The following is a 24,819-nucleotide window of genomic DNA, read 5'->3' as shown; positions in this document are numbered from 1 at the left end:
CGAAAGTGATTGGAAACCATGCGTCTAGGTAGGCGCGAAGGAAGCAGACTATCTCGGCTCAATGAACGGGTACGTAAAGTGCGATTGCCAGGACGTCGAACACAGGCGCCAGGAAAAGAGACCGAGGCTGAACAGAGTAACGAGGTTCATGATCTTCCACGCGATTAGGTTGTTCACAGTTCGAGTCGCGGAGTGCAGGTATCGGGGTTGGCAATGTGCCTGCTTTATTTGAATCCAGAAGAAAGAGAAACTGCAGAACAAACACAAAAGATGGCAGGTGCGGGTAAGTCATTCGACACGTGCGACTGTGTATCCTGGTACGCACATCTCCTGCACCTCAGTCTCGAGAATACCTGCTACCCATCCTAACGTCCATGAAGCCTTGAGGGTATATAACATGTAATGATGACGTGAGAAAGATTAGACGAGTGTCCGCAAACAAACATTCACGGTCGTATCTCTCGTCTCGAGAAACTTCGACCATGCCAGCAAAATAGTCATTGGTGAATTATGAAAGCGGGACAAGAAAGCTACCGCAGTAGGCAGTGCGCAGTATCCAAGTAGACGATGTCTCCAATCACCGTCGATGCAGTTATGTAGACGTACTACGAAGATACTGACACAGTACGTAGATGCAGAACCGCGAAGGGTTCGGTAGAATGATGCACATGGACGGTCTGATTTGAGACAATTATTGAATGCATCATACCAGTAGACATGTCGTAAGGAACAAGGTCGTTTCGCAACGCTTAACATGGCGTCTGACCTTGTTTCACTTCGGCTGGTACAGCCGTCGCCAAAGGTTGCATTTGGGGTGGCCCAAGATTACAACGTGTAGGTTAACTACTGGTCAGAGAACTCTAGGCTTCTTCAAGGATTGTGAGCCGAATGTAACGGCAGGTGTATTCGGGTGAGTCCGTTTCAGAGGTGAGCGTTGAATAGGGTCCGATCTTTCAACATGAGGTCCGGTCATGCAACCAGCTGAATCGAACGGCCTACGACAGCAGCTGAAAGAGGGGCGACCACTCCCTACACTGACTTCAGACCCGGAATGCCAACGACAATTTCCAGAATTTCCTTCTAATCGCCGGTGACATCTCATGCATGACTTGGATGCTGCCTCGGGCTCGCCTTGAATGCTGGCAAGTCGTCGAGAGATACTGAGATTCGTAGGTCCTGATAAACCCTCTCTTGGTGGTGCTCGGTTCCCGCTTGAAGGTTGAGGACTGCGTGGATAAGACCCTGGGAAGTCTACGATGATGGAACTCGCGTCGGAATCATCTGCAGGGCTGGCTGTGCGTTCGAACTTGATTCGTGGTGCAGACGGATATATGGACGGGCTTGCAGACGGACGCGCGGATGGGCGCGCAGATAGGCGTTCGATGGCGGGAACAGCAGAGCGAGGTCTAGAATTCGATGCAAAAGGCCGTACAAGTTCCGGGTCTGGTTTGATGCGTGGGTTGGTGTCTGGGGGTTGTGGCCTGACCCGATGTTGGTTAATGGTCGCTTGCGCAAACGTAGAGTGAGGCGCCAGGCCGCGAGCAACCGCTCCAGACAGAGCGGGTGAAATCTTGCAGAGGTCGAGTAATATTTTCCGTAGCGCATTGGTATCACTTGTGTTGATAATTTGGGCGATATGATGAGGATTAATCTGTCGTCCTTGTTGCGCGCGAGGATTGTTGCTTGTGATACCTCCCGGGTGATTCCGTTCACGTTTTATATGCGACATGGCATCCGGCTGCGGTTCTCGCTTGAAGTAGCTTGGATTCAGGTGCTGCTGCCGCGGTAGTGGAAGGGAACGTGGTTCTGGTTCGGGCGAAGAGAAGGTAAGATCAATTGTGTCGACATCTCCGTCGAGCGCGTCCCAGTCGCGATCACTCCTAGAAGGCGCCATTGTTAATATTCTCCAGCGCTGTTGTCGCTGAAAATAGAGAAGCCAACAATGGAGCTAAGTGGGGCACAATGTAAGTTGGCGCTTGGGCGTGGTGGTGTTGACGACGGTGAGGAAGGTTGAGGTTCGTCACGGTCTTTAGCGTAGAATACGCGGAATCACGTGCAGCACTTGCTTACGTGACTAGCAGCATCTATCTGAATATCGGTTCTGTCTCTTCTTCATTAGAGCTGAGAATGTGTTAGTTAGTGTCATGTAAGTTGTGAGTATGTATCAAAGCAAGGACCGGTATCCATTTCTGGCCGTAGTAGTAGCATTGCAATAACATCTACCCAGCTATCAACCAATATATGAGAATTTCGCCTCATCAGAAACTGGTACTATCAGTTGCGGCCGTCCGTCATTATCAGCCGGTTCAACAATGTCGCCCGTGTTCCTGTGATCTTCTTTAGTGTCCCGATTTCATCAGTCCCACCACGGCGCCTTTGACCGGACACTCGAATGTGTCTCCAACTTTTACATCATCTGGAAGGCTTGTCCAACTTGCCCCATTTTGGACACGACGTTGGGTAGTCCACGACTCCCCAGGTCGCAAACTTACAAACCGGTCGCTGTATTCGCCACTCTCGCCAACGTTGACGAGAATGGGAGGATCGTCGAAGATCTCAAAGCCGGTGCCAAAACCGTCGTCGGGATCGCTTCGCTCCCATGATCCATCCTTGTGTCGATATAGTCTGATGCCTTCTCGTTTTCCTTCGCCGGTCAGAAAAGCTGCTGTGTGGAATGTGATAGGCCTTGAGCTGCCTCCTTCGGCAGAACCTTCATAAGTGACCTTAATGGTAAGGTCAATGACGTCTTCGGGTCTCCATTCTGGTAAGTAATCTATGCTCATGTTGAGGATAGGGGCTCCAGCCCTTTTCAACGTTAGTGGCCGTTGATCATTCTAGGATTATAGCGTATTCGTGCTTGTTGTACCAGCAGGTAGACGCAACACAGTAAGGATATAGTATAGTAACTCAGTGTAGAAGCTAATACACAGCCCCTTTATACACAGTAAACATCAGCGAGAGTACACAGTAATAGTAACAGAGAGCTGATCAACCGTCTCTTGACGACTGGCTGCTGAATGTACCAATGCGGACGCGTGTTCGAGAGCTCAGGCAGTTTTAGAATGAGAGCCGTGGCAGTCGAAGCGCATGCGCGAGAACACAATGGTGACGTAACACATTACTCCCCGTCCTCCAGGGAGTGGCTGTTGATATGAGAACTATAAATCATAACAGAAAGAGCTATTTACAATCTTTCGGATGGCTCCATGGGCGACAGGGGAGGGTTTCTTCGGCAATATCCCTCTCGGCGCCAATGTTCTTTCATCTTGTTTGCTCTTTGAAACTGGGCTTCGGTCTTGGTGTCTGGTCGGCCAAGCCAAGGCTCTGGCTCTTGTTTCGCGGGAAATGCAATGACTCTACTCCTGGAAAGAATCAATCGTGGTGATGTCGACTCTCTCACCTGTCGGGATTCTAGCTCCTGGCCGACGTGATCTGACATGCTTTCCCAATCCCACATACTGATCTCAGCTCCAAGCCAAAGTAACTCGTACTTCTCACCTGGTATCAGCCGTCTGTAATAATTAGCAGTAAGTTTGCCTCGCCTCTTGATCTCGCTGCCCAATGGCAACGCCCAGAGAAACTGGTTCCAGCCATTCACAAGAATAGTATCCTTATCGGGTTTCGCATATTGAAGGGGATTGACCCCGACTCTTTCCGGGCCATACTCCGTGATATGGAGGAGAACAAGTTGAGCCTGCGCGAACGCATTGCTGTACGGTCCCCATTTCAAGACGAAAGGTTTTTCTATTCCGCCTGCTGGCCGTCGTAGCGTGAAGATTATATAATAAGGGAGGGTTACGGACAGCTCAGGAATAGTTTAACTCGCTTTCATATCAAGAGCAATCCGAAGGGGTTCTGAACTATGAATCGATAGTTGCTTTGATATCGCTGACGTAACGGTAGCCGCGCGAGACGTCATCCTCGTCAAACACGACGAAAGACACGTAGCTTGGATCCATGATCTCTAGAAAGCATACTATCAAACGAGTAGAAGACGGTGATCATGCTCCTCGGCGCCATTTGTACACTAAAAAGTGTCAGTCTCAAAAGGTGAGTGTCTACGTGGCTCAGAAAGCGGCTAAGACAATAGTAGCCTAGCGTTGACGAAGTCAAGTCACAAGTAGGTTTTAAAATATAGTACATGACAACACTTTGTATGCCTACAACAACCTTTCTTTGTGCGCGAAATTCTACACATATCATCTCTCAGGTAGTCGGTCGATGTTTTGGTATGCTCGGTCCAAAGCTAACATCTTTTAGGGTGTGGAAAGCATTTCACAGACTACCCGCATTCATGTGCCCTTTCGACAATTATGCTGATGCTATATCTTCTGCATGACCTTGGGAGCGTCGTCATGAGGTTCTGGTTACGCAGTTCGATTAACGCTAAATCCCCGCACAAACTTTAAGCTTTTGTTCCACCAACCAGTCTTGGCGGCAGCCCTACAGATATTTAATTAAAGCCCGCAATCTGGGGTAATCCTCCATCTAATTTCCCGAGGGCCATTTTCGGAGCTCTACATCTCGGTACCCCCCACCTACACCCCTGTCATGTTGCATCTAGCACGACCGCGGACATGAAACGCAAGACTTGGGTCACCGTACTTGCAATCAAAACGGGAAAATGATTTGTGGCTACCAGGTTTGGGCTGCACCTATATAATGAGTGATGCCATGCGTATCAAAATGTATCATACTCTGGACATCAACACAGTCATCACCTCAAGATGCTTTCATCCCTCACTTTCATTCTGTCACTCGCAGCAGCAGCTGTGGCTGCACCCACAGAGCTTGTAGCTCGTGCGGCCCGCACTTCGCCTCCATCCGGTTGCTTGTCCGTTGGTAGCTCAGGGACATACAGTACCGTCCAGAAGGCTGTCAATGCTCTCAGCACTTCCAGCACTACGGCGCAATGCATCTTCATCTATAAGGGCACCTACAGTGAGCAGGTTTACATCCAGGCGCTCAAGTCTTCTTTGACTATCTACGGCCAGACCGCCGATACGACCAGCTACTCAAGCAACACTGTGACAATCACACAAGGCTTGAGTCAAGACGACGTTGCGAGCAACGATCTGACTGCTACACTACGAGCCTGGACAACAAACTTGAAAGTCTATAACATCAACCTCGTCAACAGCCGTGGTCAAGGCTCCCAGGCTCTTGCTGTTAGTGCTGCGGCGGGCAAGCAAGGTTACTACGGCTGCCAATTCAAGGGCTACCAGGACACCATCCTGGCACAAACTGGCGCGCAAGTTTATGCAAAGTCTTACATCGAGGGCGCCACAGACTTCATCTTCGGCCAATATGCGATGGCCTGGTTCGACAGCGTTGACATCCGCGTCCTGGCTGCCTCGCTAGGATACATCACCGCGAACGGCCGGGACTCCTCAACCAACCCTTCGTACTACGTGATCAACAAGTCTACCATCGCCGCAGCTTCTGGCAATACGGTCGCCTCCGGAGCTTACTATCTCGGTCGTCCATGGAGGGATTACGCTCGGGTCGTCTTCCAGAGCACCTCTATGACCAATGTCATCAATGCTGCTGGGTGGAAGATCTGGAGTACTGACGACACGAGGACCGACAATGTTTTGTTTGGCGAGTACGCAGACACTGGTGCTGGAGCGAGTGGTACACGGGCATCGTTCGCAACGAAATTGACTGCTGCAGTCAGCATTTCAACAGTTCTGGGCAGCGATTACAAGGACTGGGTTGACACCACCTACCTCGCATAAGTAAACAAGTTTTTAGTTGTTTACTTGAGGTGGTTTCATTCTCTTCTCGCGTCTTTGCTGGACAGAGATTGGTGGTTGAGAAAGGTCTACGACCTTTGGCTTCTAGTACATATTGTTTTAAACACAAACGCGGTATACATTCTGAACTTTACAAATACATCATTTTGCATGTTACTTCATTTGTCTGATACAACGATTCACATTCACAATTCCCGCACAACCTCTTATAAGCTTGACTAGACTTGGTCACCGCATACTCACAGTCTGTATCGTTGCACACTTCTCAAAGAAGGTCGATGGGTCTTAGGCCTTCGCCCAATATCTCACCATGCCTGCCTGATGAACATGTCCGTGTTATCGATGGCGATCATCATCCTTCCAAGCCAATCTCCCTGACAAACGCCGATCTCCACAAGAAATCTTTGCCGCATCCACACTGGCGTCGATAAACCGGGCATCGTCAGAAAAAGCCCATAGCGTAAAGTGCCTACGCTTGGACGCCGAGATTACCAGTTCTCAAAAAGTTACGTGCAGAAGCTTTGTTCTATAGGCTGCTCGGTTCCTCGAGCACGGGGTACCCTATTACGTTTCTAGTCCGACGATGTATATTCTCCGAGCTTGGCCGCTGTTTGTGCATTTCGGACATGACATGTATAAGCATAAAGATGTCCTGTTACACCTACCACGAGCTTTATCAGAGCCTCGGCACTCAACCCGTGATGAAGCCGAATCCAGGCTTATAGATTGTGCTGTTTGCTTCGCCATGTGTTCGAGAGATTCGGAGATGAGTAAATAAGCTCTGCCAGGGTGTCAATGTAGGCTAGCTTCTCGGTGGTAGATAGGACCCGCAATGAGATTTACTGCTTCTACCACATTCGTATGTGACGTGAAAGTACCGACACGTGATCCCTTCGTCTTGAAGATTTCGAAAGGCTATGGAGAGTTCACTAAAAATCAACCGATGACGTCACGCGCGAGAAGTAGGGTTCTATACAAATCATGAAGCCGGCATTGAGCAGAGCGCGGATCGTGTTCAATGTTAAGAACCAGTAACAACAGAAGGCTTACAGGCGTTGAAGATATGATGTATCGCAATGCCAATAGCGTAAGAAGAATGAATGGGTTTACTGTCGTCCCTATCAGCAGCCCCACATCGCACTAGTGTGACTCAACCCACGACGTCCTACTTAAATCATGACAACCATCACAGCCTCAATGAAGGTATCTCTCATCAATCAGCCCAGATGGCGTTGCACGATCTAGTAGTTGAGGCAGTTTCAACCCACCCTTTCCTCTTTGTGACCACTGGACCTCTTATCTTCCTCTTCATCCGCTCCGTATATCGCCTCTATCTACATCCGCTTGCTCACATTCCCGGCCCCATTCTTCCAAGAGTGACATCTCTCTGGCTCTACTACCACGCCTACATCGGCGACGAAGCCAGCGCTATTCATCGCCTCCACCTCAAGTTCGGTCCCCTGGTCCGCGTTTCCCCACACGAAGTAGACATTAGTGACGCAGATGCCATACAGCCCATCTACGTCTCCAAGGGCGGCTTTCCTAAGGCGCCGTGCTACGCAAACTTTGACATCGATGGGCATAAGACGATCTTCTCGACTACCGACCATGAGCATCGTGCGCCGAGAGCAAAGGCCGTCGTGCCGCTGTTCTCAACGAAGAGCTTGAGAGACAATGAGCAGGCCATTTGGGGGTGCGTGGAGCGCATGGTCGAGAGGTTGGGCGAAGAGGCGAAGTCGAGAAAGCCGGTCAACGTGCTGAATCTAGCGCGTAGCTTAGCAGTCGACGCAGTATCGACGCACCTCTTTCGGGAAAACTACGACGGTGTGAGTGAAAAGGGACCGACTCTTTCTGTGTCCGCGTTTGTGGATACTTTCGTAGCTGTCGGACGGTTCTTCTACCTTCCTACTATCGTGTTTGTGTGGCTGGATTGGGCTATTGCGAAGTGGACTACCGACCATGAGACGGATGACAGTATGTCGCTTGTTGACTCGTTCGTGGGTAATCTGGTCGCGAATACAACGGAGAAATCGACAACATATCCTGGACGCTTGATGGCTGCAGGCCTACAAAACGATGAGGTCAAGGCGCAATGCAAAGATCTGATCTTCGCTGGGACAGACTCGACGGGAATGAATCTTGCCACTATTATGAGGAATCTGGCATTGTACCCGGAAAAGTACGAGAGGCTGAAGAAGGAGGTCAATGATAACGCCGCACTGGGCTCTGACGCTCTCGACATCCAAGCCCTGCCATACCTCACCGCAGTCGTCAAGGAAGCCTTACGCATTAGTATGGCAAATCCGACGCGCCTTCCCCACGTAGTACCCTTAGGTGGCTGGATGTTCAAAGACACATTCTTCCCAACCGGAGCAATCGTGGGCTGTTCGGGTTACGAATTGCACTTCAACGCAGACATCTTCCCTGCACCACACTCCTTCCAGCCTGAAAGGTGGCTCGATGCGACTGACGATATGTCGAGGTACTGGTTTGCCTTTGGAGCGGGCAGCCGGGCATGCATTGCGAGGAACCTGGCGACTATGGAGTTGCACTTTGCGACCGAGCGGCTGGCGCGGAGCAATGTTCTCGATGGTGCTAGGGTGGTGCAGGACGGTGACGTTGAGATCTTGGAGTGGTTCAATTCGAAGGTCAAGGGCGAGAAGATTGAATTAGTATGGGAGTGAAGTAAGAAGTGCTCTGTGTTTTCCATACCGAGATCTCAGCTTCACCGCACTTTAGATTGTTCGCGTAGTATCTCTACTTGGAAGCATGTGTTGCAGTGATCAGTTGATCCAGTTGGGTGCTAAGGTTCCATCTGACACATAAACCTGTGATGCAGTGTCATTCCCAAACTTCGTTTATCGAATCGACTCCCTTCCCGCCAGTGAATGCAGAATGCCACCTGACGTACTTGGTATGAGCCGCATAGAAGAGTCCCGGAGACGTGATACCCACCGACCGCCAGCATCCTACTCAACCTTGTCAACCTCGACTACACCAACCTTAGTCGCATTGACCTCCTGAACATCCGTCTTGTTGACCAAGGCACCTTCGACGCCGCCCTTATCGACATCGCCATCATCATCACCCTCACCACCCTCACCGACATTGACACCAACATCAACACTAACCACCGCAGTCGCAGCCGGAGCTTCCAGCGCCACCGCATCCACCGTCCTCGGCGGCGGCATAAACGGAAACGGCAGCAACGTAAGCGCAACACCCGGATCATCCGCCCAATCCGGCTCACAATGATCAAAGTGACACTCAGTCTTGCACTGCCCACGCGTCAGTCCCCACCCCAGCAAACCCAAACACAACGGACTCACAAACTCGAACTCCCCCTTGCACTTCTGATCCTGGCACTGTTCGGTGCAACGGCGCGGGTTGGTGTGGAAGAAACTGCATTTCTGTAGCGGGTTGGGTTAGTGTTTGAAAGATGGGGGGGTGGGGGGAGGAGGGCGGACCTGGATACAGATAGACCAGCTTGTGCAGCAGCTGCGGCAGGGGTAGTCGTCGCATTTGCTGGGGGGCTTGGGGGGTTTCGGCTTGTCGGGGTGGGCTGAGGTGAGGGTTAGGAGGGTGATGAGGAGGAGGATGGTGGTGAGGAGCTTCATGGTGGGTTGGTGTTGGTGTTGGTTGTAGTGTGTGGGGTTGGTAGTGGTTGATGAGGAAAGTAGAAGGTGGATGGGAGATAGGAGTTGAGGAGCGTCTCTGGGGGTGGGTGAGTGAGTGAGCCTATATATTAGTAAGATTGGGGGGTGCAAACGGACAGGTAGAGGCGGTGAGGTGTAGGCACCCATCGAATCCAAGGTGAGGGAAAGACGGAACAGTCGTGGTGATCACTTGGGGTTGATGTCTCAAAACAGTGAAATTGGCAAGCGGAGGCCAGATAATACCTAAAAACCATGAGCGATGAGACAGACATATCCAGAGTCGCAACCTCCATCATGTGCCCTGACTTTCGCGCGTATCTCAAGGTTGAGAGTCTCGTGGTTGCTAACAGTAAGATATGTGGACATCAAATGAGGATATCGACTGTGATGAGTGATAATTGAGAGAGTGAAATACAAATCAAAGCAGCGTACGACAATACATCAGAATAATTCATCATTGAAGCAATACATGTCGTCTCATCCACTCATTCCCTGCATCCCCACCCTACAAGCCCTACCTCTTAAACTGCTTAACCCACATAGCATCCCTCTTCGACAGCTCCACAGCACTCCTCTTCCTCTTCGCCCCACCAATATCCGCCGCAGTAATATTCCCACACTCAGGCGTCCTAAGCCTCTGTCCAAACTGATCAACCGCCCAAATCAGCACGCCATTACTCCACCCAAACCCCTCGACAACCTCATACTCACCACCGCCACCCCTAGCATTCGTAGCCTCATCAGCGTACTTCTCGAAAATCGTGCCGTTGCCCTCGGAGTTGGGGAGCTGGGGGACTTCGTCTGTCGACCCGCCGGTAACGCGCCATGTGCAGTACAGCGAGTCGAGGTAGCGCTGTGCGAGTTGCAGGGCGAGGTCTTGCGTCCAGATGTAGTCTTGAGTTGTTTCTTCGTCGTCGTCTTCGGTGACTTCGAGAGGGGTGTTGAGCAGGCCCTTCATGAGGATGTACTGGAGGGGCGGCCACACGTTTGGCTCGTCCCATTGCTGTCCTGTGACGAGGTTTGTCGCTCCGATGGCGCCGGCGCGGTCGTTGAGAAGTTCCTCCACGCGGGCGAAGACGCGACGCATGGCTGTTGGGTCGGTCTTGATGCTCTCTGGGGCAGCGCCGGTCCAGAATGGGTAGAATTGGCTGACCTGGAACGCGACCTGCTGACCGGATGGCGCACCTTGGGTAGACAATGGTGTGCTGGTGTTATCTGCGAGGGTGTAGATATTCTGGGAGCTGGAGGTCATGTTGTAGTCGAAGTAGCTGTAATGCTCGGGGTTCCAGAGCAGCGTCGTCATAGCCTCGCTTCTCTTTGCAGCAAGCCCGGCCCATTCGCGTGCAGCGCTGTAATTACCTTGATGGCGATAGAACTCGGCAATCGTGATCTCGTTGTAGTACAGAATGGAGTTCAACTCCACAGGGATGATGTCCATGGTGTTCAGGGATCGGAGGGGGAAACTCTCATCGCTGACAGCATCTGCGGGATTCTTGATCCATCGACTTGAGTAGTCCCAACCGCTCTCTGCACCAGAAGCCAGGTTTGCGTACAATTTCGCGATTTCGGCCTCGTTCAGCGTTATGGTGGCATTGAACTCCTCGCCCTCTGTGTTGAAATATGTCTCGTTGTTTGCCGTCGTGTAATCCTCATAGTAAGACTCTGGCCGCGGCTGTGTGTTTTCGACGGCGTAGTGGTTGAGCGTGTAGTTTCGTCCGCCTCGCTCGAGAGTCACAGTGCGGTTGTTCATCCAAAACTCATGTTCTTGCTCCAGCAAAGGCAGGGCACGCTCAAGGAGGGTGTAGTTCTGCGTGTACTCGACGTAGATGCGCACCATCTGGGTCAGAAGCGGTGGTTGTGACCGGTTCTCGTAGTACACTCGAGCGCCATTGGGCACGAATCCAATCGTCTCCACCAGATCCAAGAAGTTCTCGATGATGTTCTCAGCGATCTGGGTGAACGAGCCTTTGGTCCGCAGAAGACCCTCAATGACCCAGAACGAGTCCCAGTAGTATGGCTCACGGAAGCGACCACCAGCAACGACGAATGTACGGTTTTGGGGGATGAACGAGTTGACGCAGCCGGTGCAGTTTCCAGCGCCCGCAAATCTACGCGTAAGATCGGGCCAGATGTCGATGACTTTCTGTGTGAAATCCGCAACAACGGAGCTGTTCACATTTCCGAGGAAGTCAGGCTCGGTCGCGAGATCTTCGGCCGGAACCTCCTCGAGCTCTGACCCCGCTTCACCGAAGTACTCGGAGAGGAAGTCGTTAAGTTCTGTGTTGTTGGAGATAGGACGGGTGAGGTTGGCAAACGCTGCGAGGACTTCGTCTAACGGACGGATTGTCGGTCTGCTTGTTGTTAGACGGGTCCAGAGCGACAACCTCAAGTCAAAACACTCACAAATCCACGAACGTCTTGGAATCAGAGAACGGTCGCGCGAGCTCAATCTCTCGCAGCAGGTCGCCCTGGCAGTAGATGGGCGAGTCGCATGGTGCGATAACAGTGCCATTGATATACAATGCGCTCACTACAGGGACGCCCACAAAGAGAGCAGCAACCCAGGCATTCATATCGGTCTTCATCCTGAGGAGCACGAGAAAGCGACGCGTTGAAGTCTAGACACACGATTGACGGAGCATCCCTACTCTTTAACCCAGTCAACGGGTGCTACCAGGATTGACAAGGAAACCTGCCATCGTATCTGCATGTACGCGGTACACGTATGTGGCTGGTCGTTCTTGCATATCTGATCCACCATGACCCTTGGCAGGCCGCAGAACGCGTCGACGCACATGCCGCATTGTCACGGAAGACGGCGATGATCGTTGCACTTGGCGTAGAAGGCGCATGTTGGCGCGTTGCTACCCCGCAAAACTTAAAAAACTGGGGTAGAGGCATGATGTCATCACTGTCACATCCGGCTTGTACCACGGAACACGGCCTGTATACACGTTAAGTTCTGTGTCATGCAGCGCGGACCTCAGCTCCGAAAGTTTCTTGACATGTCGATCTCGCGATCTTTGCCTAGCTGGCGCCTTGGGTAGAACACTAGGAATGCGACGTGAGGTGTGGGAAAGTAACGAGACCCTAGGTCAACTATAATTCAACACAAATGAGATGGCTGGGGCGTTGCTGGTACCCGAAATGTGCTCCAACACCAGTCCAAACGCGCCAGAACGCGCTATCTGCAGAGATATCTAGCATAATCTTCTGCACAACCTCAATTGCTTACAGACCTTTCGCCCGACTTCAACATCAAGACTCAAAATGCGATCATTCAGTCTGGCTTACGCTCGCTCAACACTCACGCCACGACCCCGACTCTGATACGTCTCTCCCAACGGCAAACAGACCAATATCTCCACCTCAAACTCCCACAATGGAAACACAACGCAAAATTTGAAGAACAAGTCCTAGTATCCACCACCTCCAGCACCCCAAAAACAAACACTGAACCAGAAGAGCACTTCAAAGTATCCAAACAACAGAACAATACCAAAGACTGAAAAGTCAGCACAACCCCCTCTCGTAGACATTCCACTCTCCATTCCGCCCCCTACTTCCCGGAAGAAGCCACACCCACTCTCTCCTACCTCCCTCCCCCAATACCACGACATCCACGCCAACACGGCCAACCCTCAGTATCACCATCTCCACTTCACATACCATTCCAAGACACCCCACCGCGACACACTCGCAACCCCCCATCATTGTAATTTGATAACCCCCACCAAAAGCGACGAGTAGGGCGTGTACTCTACCCCAGACAATCTAGTAGCGACCTCAGGAGGCTGTGGGAGGTCATGGATTAAGTGACCGGCTGGGCTGTGGTGTCGGATTGGGTAGGTGAAGGGTTGTTTTTCTTGGGTTGGATTTGTTTTCTCTTGGGTTGTTGGATTGTCTAGCTCGCGCATTCTGGAGATTTATATATAAGGGGGAGGCTTGGATATGCGATGGGAAGGGGGTTGCTGATTGTTGTGGAATGGAAATGGAAATGGGATTACGTGTGTGGTGTGTGATGTGTGGTTTAAGGTTATGCTATGTTTTCTTTCGTGGGTGTATTTTTCGGGAACATCTCAATTAGAGAAGTTACGAGCAGCTTTTTGTCATCTGTTTGTAAATCCATCCCGAGCATCGACGTATGCACAAAGACGCACCACAACAACGATCGAAAAGCGTGTACTCAGCCCCAGACAACACCCACCGTCAAACCCCCTCCCCCAAACCCACCCAGCTCCCACCCCCCGCCCAAACCCCCACCCCAGAATAATCCCCCGTCCCCCCCTCCCCCAAATACGCAAACCTAAAATACTCATCCCCGCCACCACCCCTCACCCACGCCCACTCCCTCAGCGCACCATCCTCATAAAACCCACGAAAACGCTCTACATCATTAACCAGCACACTCAGCCCCTGCACCCCCTCCCCACGCGCCCCATCCCACGAGAACAGCGCCGTAGCTCCATCAACACGCGGTTCGAAAACCGGCGGAACGGGTGAGTCGAGCCTTGCATCCCCCCTTAGCGCATCGGAAGTTTGTAGCACGGCGTCGAAGTCCCATCTTGCGACGCCGTTTATGAAAAGTCCGAGTAAAATGCCTTGATACAGCAGCGACGCGCGATTCTGCATCGCCGTCCCCGGAAGAAGAAGCAGGGCGAGGATATAATGATGAATCCTGAGTTCCACCCCAGGGAGCGCAACAGCAATTAGTATCCCCGCGACGAACAGCGCGTACAGCGCTAGATACCGCGGCAGCCGACCTGCGAGCCAGAAGAAGTACACCTGTCCTGCTATAATAAAAACAAGGCTTATCAGGATGAGCGCGAGTGCTACCTTCGCACCCGGTTGCTGCGCTAGATCGTGCGCGGTGAGGCGCGAGATGGGTATCCATTCAAACGTGTAGTTTGAGAGGGCGCCTATCCAGAGGCCGCCTAGCCAGAGGGTGGTTTTTTCCAGCGGGGCGGCGAGATTGAGGAGGGTTTTGCGGATGGTGGTTTTGTATAGGATGGCGGCGGTGAAGAGCGCGGGGAGGAGACGGCGCGCGAAGAGGCTCGTGTGGTCGGGGAGGGTGGTGGGGGTTGGCGTGTGGGTGGAGGGGGGGTCGGATATGAATGCTACGTGGGTGAAGGTGAGGATGAAGATTGGGTAGAAGATAGTGGGGGTTGAGGAGAAGACAGATAACAGCGCCGTGACGAGTAGCGAGAGGAAAAGCAGCGGCGATCGTGGGTCGGAGGGACATGTAAACGCCCCGTCTGCCTCGACGGTAAACGACACCGGGAAGTAGGAATCAAACGGTATCGACTCGATGCCGTGGCGCGCAGTACTCGCGAACCCGGAATGCGTGCCCACTGTCCTAAGCCGCCCACACCCTCCTTGCGATTCACTCACAACCCCAGCGTGCAGCGCAGACCCGCAGATGAAACTATCTCCCCGATACGGACCCGAGCCTACCACCAGCGGCCGGTAATTCACTTCCAGCGGTCCGATTACACGAGGGTTCAGGACGCGGACATCTCGGCATTTGGCAGGACAGCGGAAAGCGTAGGTCGTGTTGCTGAAGGGCCGGCAGTCTATCCCGTCGATGCCGCATTCGTTCTTGCGCCGCCAGAGCGTATCGGTGCAGGAGAGGGTTTGGACGTATTCCCCTGTGCCGTCGGGGATGGGGAGTTCCGATGTGAGGAAGGAGGCGAAGACTATGAACCAGATAGTGAGGACAGCGGCGAGGAGTGTAATTTTGCGCGTCTTGGATGGACACCAGCGGGCGATGAGTTTTTCAGGTTTTTCCTGTATGCCTGGAAAGAATGGCCGGATGACTTGTACACGAGGCGGCGAGGGTCCTTCCAGAAATCCAAAGATACCTCTCTTTCGAGTCCTTGTTTCTCGTGTCAATGGCACATTGTCTTCGAATCCCAACTCTTCATGTAGTAGCGACTGCGCTTCTACATCCGCATTACTTGACGGCGTGTCGTCGGACTCGTCGTGGTATGTATCGGATGTGGGTTGCATTGCATTACCAAAAAATAACAGACAGCGAATGGAAAACGACGGCGCTAGAAACACGTTACACGAGGCATTGTAGCGAGATGCATGTTGAGACTTGCGGTTCGGGATTGACGGTTGACACTTGCGCCTTGCCTGTTTGAGTCTGACTTGGATATAGTAGTTTTCGAAATACCTGCTCCTAACGTGACCTGTGTAGTAGCCAATCGGTTAGATATCCAATCTCTGAAATCGCAACGCAACACAACGTTATTGCGATGTTAGATTAATTAACAACTAAATATTCTTTCAGAACAGAAAGAAGAGTTGTACCTGTTGTAAATGCTCTTATTTTAGCTATTACAGCAAGCTTTGAAGAGTTTAATCTCGGAGAAACCTTAATCCAGCTCCGGGGTAACGTGGACAAGCTTAATAATCACCTGAATTAGTGATCGTGCTGCTACTTTACTAGGCATGTCATGATTATTGAATCAACCAATCGGCTATTACGCAGGTCACGTTAGGAGCAGGTATTTCGAAAACGACCCATAGACTAGACTAGGGCAAAAGACAACAAATCAGATACTCTTTCTCTTCGATATTCACATACCTAGCAGACATTGTCTTGACCAACCTTGTACGGACGCTGAATTACCAGATTACACATAACTATCTAACATAATAATCTAGTACAGCGACCCGCAAGTCTTCTTACTCAATGAATCAATCTATCTCAGCCAACTTCTCACATAATTCCTCTACCTAGTGCTCCGTTGAATAAAACTTTCTATTCCCATCCCTCCCACCACCCATCCTATTAATAAGTAACACTCACACCTCTCCAGTCTAAGTCACACACACGAGTCAAGCACATCACCCAGCATTTGAACAGCAGTCCAAACAGCACATTGATCTTCTACCATCCATTGCCCTATCCATTGTGACTGTCATCGCACCTACATACCATCTCCCCCCCCCCCCACGCCACGCCCATGCATATGCAAAACACACCCGACCTCTCCCACGCAAGCAAGCAAGCAATCATGATATCTCGAAGTAGAGAAGAAAAAAAGAAGAAGAAAGATCCGCACCCGCACCCACACTTTCGCAAAAGCAAAAAAAACACAAGCAGAACCAGAACCAGAACCAGTACCAGTACCAGCCCAACCAGCAGCAATGTGAGGGAATCATGTTGTTCAAAAAACGCAGCAGCATCGCCATGACCATGAAACTCCAGAACACCCCAAACCATCATCATCAAGCCATCAAGCCATCCTTTTCGCAAGAACCTATCCAGCCCCAAAAAAGGCTTCTCATCAAGAAGTGCAAAAAAAGAAGAGAAAGGAAGAAAAACCCACCCACTCACCTCGGCGTCGTAACACTAAGCACCAACTTCGGATTCCGCTCAACCGCCACCTCAAGATCCTCATCACACTCAATGGGATAAAACTGCTGCTCGCGCTCATCCTTATACTCAATAAGCAGATCCTCATCCTGCTCATCCGGCCGCTCAAGACGTCTCCTCTCTTTAAGTTTCTTATATAAGTCAGGATAACGAAGGGAAGCCGGCATGCGAATGACGACGCAGTTATCTTCTTCGAACCAGACTTTGATTTTGAGCGCCGAGGAGGAGGAGGTGCCTGCGTTTGTGGCCGAGGAGGCGGAGTGGTGGTGCCCTGGTGTGTGTTGTTGATGTTGGGGTTGTGGTGGGGGGTTGAGGTTGGATGGGTACATTTGCGAGGCGTTGGACTGGCCGCGTTGGTGGGATTGGTAGTTTGCGGGGGCGGCGGGGGCGGGCATGGAGGCTTGGAGGTGGTCGGCCGAGGACTGTCTGCTTGTGCCGTGGGAGTGGTTGGACGACTGCCCTGACTGCTGGGACAGGCGGTAGTTCTCTGCAGCGATGACATCTGCGTCCATCTCGTAGTCGCCTTGGCGTGGCGCAAAGAAGCCCTTGACCAGGTCGCCGCGGGTGATGTGTGGGCCGAGGTTGAGCAGGTTCTTGATGTATTCGTCGAGGTTGGCGCGGCGCCCGTTGGAGATGTTATCGGTGACGTAGGTGACGGGGCCGGGCATGAAGGGCAGGGTGCGCTGGCCGGAGCCGCTGGTGCCTGCTTCGACGGGGAAGGTCTCGATGAGCTGGATCTGCAGGTCGTAGAAGTCCTGGTACAGACGCTGCAGCTCCCAGTGCCGCCCGTCCTCCATCTGGCACTCGATGATGAACCAGAAGATGTCGTCGGCGAAGCAGTAGCGCGGCACGCACGCCTTGATGGGCGCGAGCGTGTTGCTGCGCGGCTGGGCGACGGAGCCGTTGCGCGAGTGTGAGTGTGAGTGGGATACCTGCAGTCACAATGGTTAGACACATGATTTCAGGCTGGCAGACTCAAACTCACCGATCCGGAGCGGGCGCCGTTCTGGCTCTTGGCTCCCAGACTCATGCGGTCCATGCCCTGCTGCAGCGTCTGCTGCGAGTTCTGCTCGAGCTTGCCCAGCGGGATGCTGCCGTTCTTGTAGTCGGCCGCCATCTTCTTCCACTCCTCGACCTTGGGCACGCCCGCGGCTGTGACGGCGGCCTGCGTGTCGGATACCGCCTGTCCTGTCGTCATGTCGCGGATCTCGATAAACGACACGGGGATCAGGCCGGGCCCGCCGAGGCGCGTGATGGGCTTCGCGACGAACCACTCTGGATTCGACTGGGCGATGACGATGATGGCCTCGCCTTCCTTCGCCTCGAGCTCGTCGGGCCGCTCGGCCTTGAAGTCGTACATGACGATGCCGTAGACCATGGCGCCCGTCTTGCCCGACTGGCTCATGCGCAGCTGCTGGGCCATGATGTTCTGCGGGTGGCTGGGGCTGGCGATGCTGTGGCTGAGGCTGTGGCCGTGGCTGTGGGCAGAGCCGGGGCTGCTGATGCTGTGCAGGCGCTCCTGGTAGCCCGAGTCGTGCGGCTGGCTGTGGTGCTGCTGGGTGGAGCTGCGCGCTGGCACACTCCCCGCGCTGGCCCTGACGTCGCGCGTGTCGCGCGCGTCCCTCGCCGTCTTGCCGACGGGCTCGAAGTAGCTGACGGGCACCAGGCCGCGCGTGTTGTGCAGCGGGTTGCACGCCTCGTACCAGTCCGTGTCGTCTTCGCGGCCGACGACGTGCAGGAAGTCGCCCTGCGAGAAGCTGAGGTAGCCCGAGTTGGGCGAGTCGGCGGCCGGCGTGTAGTCGTAGAGGGCGCGGATGACCTGCAGGATTGGGGCGCACCCGTCAGCAGCTGTTGCGTGCGCCTGTGTGCGGGAGGGGGGATTGCAGTGCGAGGCTCGTGGGCGGTGGGTTGGGCGAGCATGAGAAGCGAGTACCCAGAAAGAAAGCGGACTTTGCTCCCTGTCGCTCTCCTCTCCTCGCCTGCTGCCTCCCCCACCTTCCTCGACCTCCGCCCTGTCCCCCTCCTCTTCCTGCAATACCTCTTCCCCGCTGCTCTCCCCTCCCCTGCCCTCACGTCATGTCACGTACCTTTTTAGGTGGCACAATGGCCGTCGCGTCCTTGGGCTGGAGATTAATGTGATGGGGTCGGGTGTCCTTTTCGCTCTTCATGCTCCGGCGGAACTGGGGCGCCACGTTAGCTTTAGTGAGCCAGACATGCGCCCGACGTGGGGCCGGACTCGAGCGAGCGAGTGAAGCGAGGGCGTGCTCACCTTCATCACGTAGTTGCGCGAGCGTGGCCACTATCAACACAGACAGAGGTGAAGAAGGCCAGTAGTCGGTGGGTCGGCGAAAGTGAAAGACAAGGCAGGCCAAGGCAGGACAAGGGCAAGGCAAGGCAAGGCAAAAGCAAAAAACGGGCCAGAAGCGCGGGATTTAAAAACACTCTGAACAGAACAGATGTCGCCGGGTGGCGTGGGCGTTTGCGTTGGGTTGGCTGCGCTGCGCTGCGTGAACCCAACAAGAACTGGTTCAGCGGGGCGAGCGACGTGACCTTGGGATGGGTGGATGGATGGAATGGATGTCCGGTGTGTGGGGAAACTGTCCAGCACTCGTTTGCAGATCTTCCCAGCGTCCGTCCTTGTCTGATCGATCGTCCTTGAGCGTGCCTAGCTACGCTTTAGATGCAGATGCAGACGCGAGAAGAAAGTAGCTAGATATGTCGTCGTTGCCAGAAACAATAAATCCTGTCGAAGAATCCAGAAATACCACAGTGCCGTCTCTACCTGGCACAATGCCTGCAACCTTGTCCAATCCTTGTTCCCAGCCCGTCAGCCCCTCGGCCTTGTGCGCAGAGCCTGGGGGGTGGGTTGGCGGAACTCGGGACGTCGAGAGCCGGTGCTGTCCTGTTTGGTACTGTTTTGGGCCTGTTTGGTCCTGCTGCCGTTGTTGTCGCCTCCGGTCAAGTCGGTCAAGTCGGCCAAGTCAATCAATCTGTCACAGTCACGACGTTCCCGAGTGGGAGCTTCTGAGATCAAGACGAAATGTTTCTGATATTCGCAACGGCTGCAACATCCATTAAGAACGTCAAAACGTCTAGATAAATCTACCCAAGCCTTGACGGGTGGGAAGGTGACCCTGCATGCTCGTATTGCCGCGTGGAACCTGCCTCGCCCAATCACATCACCGCTGCTCCAAACGCTTGCCTGTCAATGCCATATGGCTTTCACACCGCGCCTACGCAGCGTCTACACATGCGCGAATCAATTGCGGCTGCGCATGTTCGCGAACCAATGTATTGTGCCCTATACCACATCGTCCAAAAATCTATCGCCAAAGCGCCATTGCCAAAATCCTTCAAACCTATCACACCCTCAGCACCTGTGTTGCCTGACCATTCCATTTTTGCCCAACCGCTTCACGAGCTGCACCGAAGATTTTCTTCTCGGAAAGCCGCAATCCTCGCCACTGCCATAGAGAGGCGGTGTGAAGATATTGTTCCCTCGTTGGACTATGTCTGGGTACCCTCGAACAAGGAACGAGGCCCGACTTCGTCGCCCCACATGCGTCAGCAGACACTCAGAAAATCACTCTGAAACAAAGAATCCGTCGTGGCCTACGCCTCGAACTGGTCCTCTGGTGTCTTTCGACTGCTGCCAAACCGATATTTTTTCTCAACCTCAACTTTTGTGTTTCACCTTCGATGCAGCAACGCCTGGAACAAGCCTGCTGCCCCGGAAACCGCAGTGTCAAACGTATTATGGAAGAGATAACGGACTCGTTTCATACAACGCATGAAGCGGAAAGGCGGAGATCCCGCGATCCGTTTGAAACATGGTACTGTGGATACCGAAACCGGGATATCGCTGTCCGGAACACAGCCTTGAACGGTAACCAAAAAACCTAGTGACGCAAACGTGGCGCAGGGTATCGACAAGGAAAGTAACGTCATGAACGAGGAAATCGAAATGGTGATTGAGATGCGCAGAGATGAAAGATGTCCAAGCAATCGAAATCCACCTCATATTTGGCCTTTGATGTCTATTTTGCTGAAAGCGGCGGCACGGAGATTCTCAAATAATGATGCAGCGTCTCGGATTTTCACGCGAAATTGGGCGTCCTTGTTCCCGTCCATTTTCTGTTCGACAATGTGTCGTGCGTTGTGCAGGGCGAGGAATTCACAGCATGCCTCATCGTTGTCGAAGCCAAGCTCGTCAGTAAGGAATCGGAGCGAGATACTAGTGTAGCTGTTGCTGGTCAGCGACATGTTGCGAGGAAGACACAAACTGAATACGTACGCTCTAGACATGTTAGCGAGAGCATTGAGACGCTCACGCTCGATGAACATGTCCATGAGATAGCCGCCCATGTTCTGTGCTACGAGGTACAGTCTGAAAAACTTGTGGTAGTTGCCAAGGGCGAGGGCAGAGCGGACATCAAGTGCATGCTTAATCCATTCTTGGGTCTTGTCTGCGGGGGTTAGTTCGGCCAACATGTCGTTCATGTCGGTTTTGTTGCACGTATATACGAAATAAAGAATGCGATACGCCTTGAACTCGGCAGGTTTCCCCTCCAGACCCATGGCATACAAGGCCTTTAGCTGTGTCTGGCATTGGTTATACTCACCCAAATCCCCCTTTTCCAACGATATCCGGGCATGTATTTCGTATACTTTGACGGTGAAGGCGTTCTTGATGTGTTGCACGGTAAGATCTTGACGCAGCGACTTGAACTGGTTGCAGATGTAGTTGTAGTTCTTCTCCGTTTTCCACTTCTGCGTGAGCATGGCCAGCGTCTTGTGCAGAATGTGCAAAGGACGGACCGTCTCGGCCTTGGGAGGCGCTGTCAGGCGGAAGTAGCTCTTCTCGAGGCTCTGGTTGAGTCCGACAACGGGCCCGGCGAGCGTGTCGTCCTCGTCTTTCCAGGGTGGCGACGACTTTTTGTCTGGTTTTCCGAGCTGAAAGCGCTGGCGACGCTTCTCCAGCTCGAGCTGATCAAACTTACTTAACGCGTCCTCAGACGGTACATTCTTCTTGTGGCGCTTTTCATTGTGTCCTTGGACAAAGGTCATACGGGATGCTAGGTTAGTTCTTCGCCAGGGTGGGACGGTAGCCTGCGCGTCGTCGACGGGGGCGTCGTCTGGATCTTGAGACTTGCGCTTCTTCAATTGCGAGGGAGATGACGCGTTAGTGGGTGCGTCCGAGAAGCCGCTGGCGAGGGCAGCCTTCCTCCGCTCTTCCTGCAACAGCTCCTGTGGCAGGGGATATGTGGGCCAGTCGATGGCGTCCTGCTGGTTGCGTTCGGCGTAGAAGCTGATGGTCTCCTTCAGCTTGGTCTGCATTTCGGAGCTCGAGATGTTGGGGATGGCGTTGGCAGGGTCAAAGGCACGTCGAACGTAGTCACGGACCGCAGGGGGCCACTCGACCTTTTTCGCCTTGTCGGCCTTGGAGGTCGCGGTGCCCACGTCTGACTGCGGGACAGTGTTAGACTCTGACGCGTCGCTGGAGCGAGGGGTTGTTCCTACAGGAGCAGCGTGGAGCGTTGTGCGTGGCTGGACTGTGTTGTAGGCAGGTGACTGCATTGGCCGTGACCACGCAACCGTGGCCGAGGGGAGAGACATTACGCGGGCAACGAGGTGAGGGTGAGGGAGACTGTAGGGTGAGTAGTTTACGTGGGCTGCGCGGGCTATGAAGGATGAGCGTGGCAGATTCAGCGGCGCCGTGGGCCAGGTGAGAGTGAAGCGACGGTTGGCAAAGTCGCCAAGTCGTGACTAACCCCGATGCAGACGCCTCCAGCCAATGGTGCATGACGCATAGCCAGAGCATATAGCCAGAACTAAGTTGCAGTGAGGTTTTGCAGCAGCCTGACGACAACACGCAAAGAAACTATTATGAGACTTATGCGTCTTAAGCGCCAACAGTATACGCATACCAGTGTGTTGTCATAGTCATATCTGATCTTGCACTACAGGGCTGTCACTTTGCTGTCAAGAACGTAGCTCCATTCCGGGCATTCCGACTAACCGAGAGCCAGGCCTCGCGACCGTGTCTGCCAGAGTGCTTACCAGTGATAGTCACGCGACTGCAAGTGCTCTGAATGTTCCTGCACCAGCTTGACCTCACCACCGCCCTGCGTCCGTCGCTTCTGCCGGAGGAGACACTGCTGTTCGTCCAAGACGCGGTCGGGCTCTACGAGGGGTAGGCCGTGCATTGCTCTCGCGCTGCGTGCTGTCTCGTCGCTGACCCCCATGGCGTAGCAAGCTCAAGATCCCCCAGTACCAGAATGGCCAGGCCTACTTGACCTCGCACCGCGCCTGCTACGTCGACCACGCCGAGCCGCGCAAGAACTCGGTCGCCATCTTCCTGGAGCATGTCGAGAAGCCCGATTTCTATGCCGGCTTCCTCAAGTCGTCGCCCAAGATCACCCTCTACCCCAAGCCCGTGAAGCACCTGTCGCGGGGTCTCTCGTCGTCTGCAGCCGTCCGCAGCCCCTCGTCGACTCCGGAGCGACACAGCAGCCCCGCGCCAGTCCCGCCGCCCGCCATCAGCGCGACGTGGGTGTGTCCCATATGCTCCTTCTCGAACCCCGTCCCCTCCAACTTCGACCCCGCACTCGCCTCGCGCACGCCCGTACCGCCATGTCTGGCCTGTGGGATCAAGCCGCCAACGGTGCTGGTCGTCAAGGCAGCCATCGCCGCCATGTCGAATCGCCAGGCCCCTGCACCGCCGCCCAAGTCGTCACAGGGTGCACCCACGCCCTCGTCGACTGCAACCAGCTCTGTGCTGCTGTGTCCGAGGTGCACGTTCCAGAACCATCCGTCTCTGTCATCGTGTGAGATGTGCGGGGCCTCGTTGACAGCTGCCGTGGACAAGCGCCTTGATCTGGGCAGAGACATGGGCCGCGCCGAGTCCCCGGGACCCTCACTCACCACACCACTGCAGTCAGAGACGCCCGAGTCAATCAAAATCTCCTTCCGCGGCGGTGGGGAGAAGATATTCTACGAGCGCCTGAAGAACGCACTTGTGCAGCGGAAATGGCTCCTGCAGAGCGCACCGCCGATCCCCAAACCGCGCCCACGCTCTGGAGCGTTCGAGGACGGCTACTCCACCAGTCCCAACGATGCGTCCGAGGAGACTGAGCGTCCCAGGGTCGTTGGCATAGCAGGCCTGGAGCGGCGCGGGTTGGAGCAGAGACAGAACAACGAAGCCATGATCGGCAGCGCGTTTGAGGACCTCGAAGCGCTCATGACCTCAGCGAAGGAGATCATCGCCCTGGCAGAGCAGTTCGCATCACAAGCAAATCTAGGCACCAATGGTAGTTCAGAAGCCAGCGCACTCGCATCTCAATCTGCGTCCGCACTCAGCCTCGTAACCACAAAAGACATGCTGGGCTCAGGCTCAGGGTCAGAGTCTCTCTACGTCTCCGAGCTCTCACGAAATCTTGCCGAGTGGCTCACCGATGATACCCGAGGCGTTTTGCGCCAGGAAGGAGGAATCATGACACTTGTGGATCTCTGGGCAGTCTTCAACCGCGCAAGAGGCGGCGTCGAACTCGTCAGTCCCGCCGACTTTGAGAAGGCAGCACGGATGTGGGACACGCTCAAATTACCTGTTCGTCTTCGCCAGTTCAAGAGCGGACTGCTTGTCGTGCAGGGTCGCGATCGCACTGACGACAAGACCATCGCCAGTCTTTTGGCTTGGCTGAAGGGCTTGCATCTCGAACCTCCAGCCACAGAAGTGTTGTGGGATTGGCACATATATGGCAGGGGTGTCACGGCACAGGAAACTGCGGAGAGATTTGGATGGAGTGTTGGTGTTGCGACGGAGGAGTTGGAAATGGCCGAGGAGGCTGGCGCGCTGTGTCGCGAGCAAGGGCTTGACGGGTTCAGATTCTGGGAGAATTGGCTTGTCAACTTGCCTCCGGTTGTTGCTGCCGCTTAACGTCGGACGACACAGACGTCAAAACACTGATGCTATGATTGATTTACTCTGCCTATGACAACTCACATTTTGTGGCTCTGGACA

General features: G+C 53.7%; 10 protein-coding genes across 10 annotated transcripts; 3 read left to right on the top strand and 7 right to left on the bottom strand.

The window, feature by feature from the left end:
- Nucleotides 1-850: 850 nt before the first annotated feature.
- Nucleotides 851-3,959, bottom strand: P153DRAFT_360575 (uncharacterized protein; the record flags this gene model as incomplete). Its single annotated transcript, XM_033666924.1, has 6 exons — nt 851-1,921; nt 2,071-2,088; nt 2,493-2,754; nt 3,189-3,753; nt 3,804-3,825; nt 3,894-3,959. 6 exons carry the CDS (start codon nt 3,957-3,959, stop codon nt 851-853), a joined length of 2,004 nt encoding a protein of 667 aa, XP_033519322.1.
- A 768-nt stretch (nt 3,960-4,727) lies between these two features.
- On the top strand, nt 4,728-5,738 carry P153DRAFT_389786 (carbohydrate esterase family 8 protein; the record flags this gene model as incomplete). Its single annotated transcript, XM_033670870.1, has 1 exon — nt 4,728-5,738. One exon carries the CDS (start codon nt 4,728-4,730, stop codon nt 5,736-5,738), a length of 1,011 nt encoding a protein of 336 aa, XP_033519321.1.
- Nucleotides 5,739-6,948: 1,210 nt separating this feature from the next.
- On the top strand, nt 6,949-8,595 carry P153DRAFT_370262 (cytochrome P450). The gene has a single exon (XM_033668999.1). It carries the CDS (start codon nt 6,983-6,985, stop codon nt 8,438-8,440), a length of 1,458 nt encoding a protein of 485 aa, XP_033519320.1. The 5' UTR covers nt 6,949-6,982; the 3' UTR covers nt 8,441-8,595.
- A 130-nt stretch (nt 8,596-8,725) lies between these two features.
- P153DRAFT_389784 (uncharacterized protein) lies at nt 8,726-9,373 on the bottom strand (the record flags this gene model as incomplete). The annotated part of the gene is made up of 3 exons (XM_033670869.1): nt 8,726-9,034; nt 9,086-9,166; nt 9,224-9,373. The coding sequence occupies 3 exons, from the start codon at nt 9,371-9,373 to the stop codon at nt 8,726-8,728; spliced, it is 540 nt and encodes a 179-aa protein (XP_033519319.1).
- A 515-nt stretch (nt 9,374-9,888) lies between these two features.
- P153DRAFT_325160 (glycoside hydrolase family 37 protein) lies at nt 9,889-11,985 on the bottom strand (the record flags this gene model as incomplete). The annotated part of the gene is made up of 2 exons (XM_033665264.1): nt 9,889-11,763; nt 11,828-11,985. The coding sequence occupies 2 exons, from the start codon at nt 11,983-11,985 to the stop codon at nt 9,927-9,929; spliced, it is 1,995 nt and encodes a 664-aa protein (XP_033519318.1). The 3' UTR covers nt 9,889-9,926.
- A 746-nt stretch (nt 11,986-12,731) lies between these two features.
- Nucleotides 12,732-13,105, bottom strand: P153DRAFT_116600 (uncharacterized protein). The gene has a single exon (XM_033661945.1). It carries the CDS (start codon nt 13,030-13,032, stop codon nt 12,829-12,831), a length of 204 nt encoding a protein of 67 aa, XP_033519317.1. The 5' UTR covers nt 13,033-13,105; the 3' UTR covers nt 12,732-12,828.
- A 343-nt stretch (nt 13,106-13,448) lies between these two features.
- Nucleotides 13,449-15,535, bottom strand: P153DRAFT_425982 (uncharacterized protein; the record flags this gene model as incomplete). The annotated part of the gene is made up of 2 exons (XM_033672580.1): nt 13,646-15,535; nt 13,449-13,490 (listed from the first exon to the last, which is right to left on the bottom strand). Exons 1-2 carry the CDS (start codon nt 15,419-15,421, stop codon nt 13,449-13,451), a joined length of 1,818 nt encoding a protein of 605 aa, XP_033519316.1. The 5' UTR covers nt 15,422-15,535.
- A 1,221-nt stretch (nt 15,536-16,756) lies between these two features.
- Nucleotides 16,757-18,967, bottom strand: P153DRAFT_389781 (uncharacterized protein; the record flags this gene model as incomplete). Its single annotated transcript, XM_033670868.1, has 3 exons — nt 16,757-17,731; nt 17,785-18,828; nt 18,887-18,967. 3 exons carry the CDS (start codon nt 18,965-18,967, stop codon nt 16,757-16,759), a joined length of 2,100 nt encoding a protein of 699 aa, XP_033519315.1.
- A 1,636-nt stretch (nt 18,968-20,603) lies between these two features.
- P153DRAFT_116554 (uncharacterized protein) lies at nt 20,604-22,518 on the bottom strand. The gene is made up of 3 exons (XM_033661944.1): nt 22,320-22,518; nt 21,422-22,265; nt 20,604-21,265 (listed from the first exon to the last, which is right to left on the bottom strand). The coding sequence occupies exons 1-3, from the start codon at nt 22,413-22,415 to the stop codon at nt 20,817-20,819; spliced, it is 1,389 nt and encodes a 462-aa protein (XP_033519314.1). The 5' UTR covers nt 22,416-22,518; the 3' UTR covers nt 20,604-20,816.
- Nucleotides 22,483-24,735, top strand: P153DRAFT_389778 (Vps36-domain-containing protein; the record flags this gene model as incomplete). Its single annotated transcript, XM_033670867.1, has 5 exons — nt 22,483-22,524; nt 22,581-22,596; nt 22,766-22,851; nt 22,907-22,992; nt 23,052-24,735. 5 exons carry the CDS (start codon nt 22,483-22,485, stop codon nt 24,733-24,735), a joined length of 1,914 nt encoding a protein of 637 aa, XP_033519313.1.
- Between the last annotated feature and the right edge of the window lie 84 nt (nt 24,736-24,819).

The sequence above is a fragment of the Dothidotthia symphoricarpi genome (assembly GCF_010015815.1).
Source record: "Dothidotthia symphoricarpi CBS 119687 unplaced genomic scaffold P153scaffold_21, whole genome shotgun sequence".
Taxonomy (NCBI): Eukaryota; Fungi; Ascomycota; class Dothideomycetes; order Pleosporales; family Dothidotthiaceae; genus Dothidotthia; species Dothidotthia symphoricarpi.
This window is presented reverse-complemented; position numbering and strand designations above follow the sequence as displayed.

Bases quoted from the DNA above. Each gene is read 5' to 3' on its own strand.
- P153DRAFT_370262 (XM_033668999.1), top strand. From the start codon at position 6,983: ATGGCGTTGCACGATCTAGTAGTTGAGGCAGTTTCAACCCACCCTTTC.
- P153DRAFT_116600 (XM_033661945.1), bottom strand. From the start codon at position 13,032: ATGTCGTGGTATTGGGGGAGGGAGGTAGGAGAGAGTGGGTGTGGCTTC.
- P153DRAFT_116554 (XM_033661944.1), bottom strand. From the start codon at position 22,415: ATGTCTCTCCCCTCGGCCACGGTTGCGTGGTCACGGCCAATGCAGTCA. The intron at 22,266-22,319 runs GTAGGAACAACC...ACTGTCCCGCAG, and splicing joins CAACGCTCCACGCTGCTCCT to TCAGACGTGGGCACCGCGAC. The intron at 21,266-21,421 runs GTGAGTATAACC...TAACCCCCGCAG, and splicing joins GTTGGAAAAGGGGGATTTGG to ACAAGACCCAAGAATGGATT.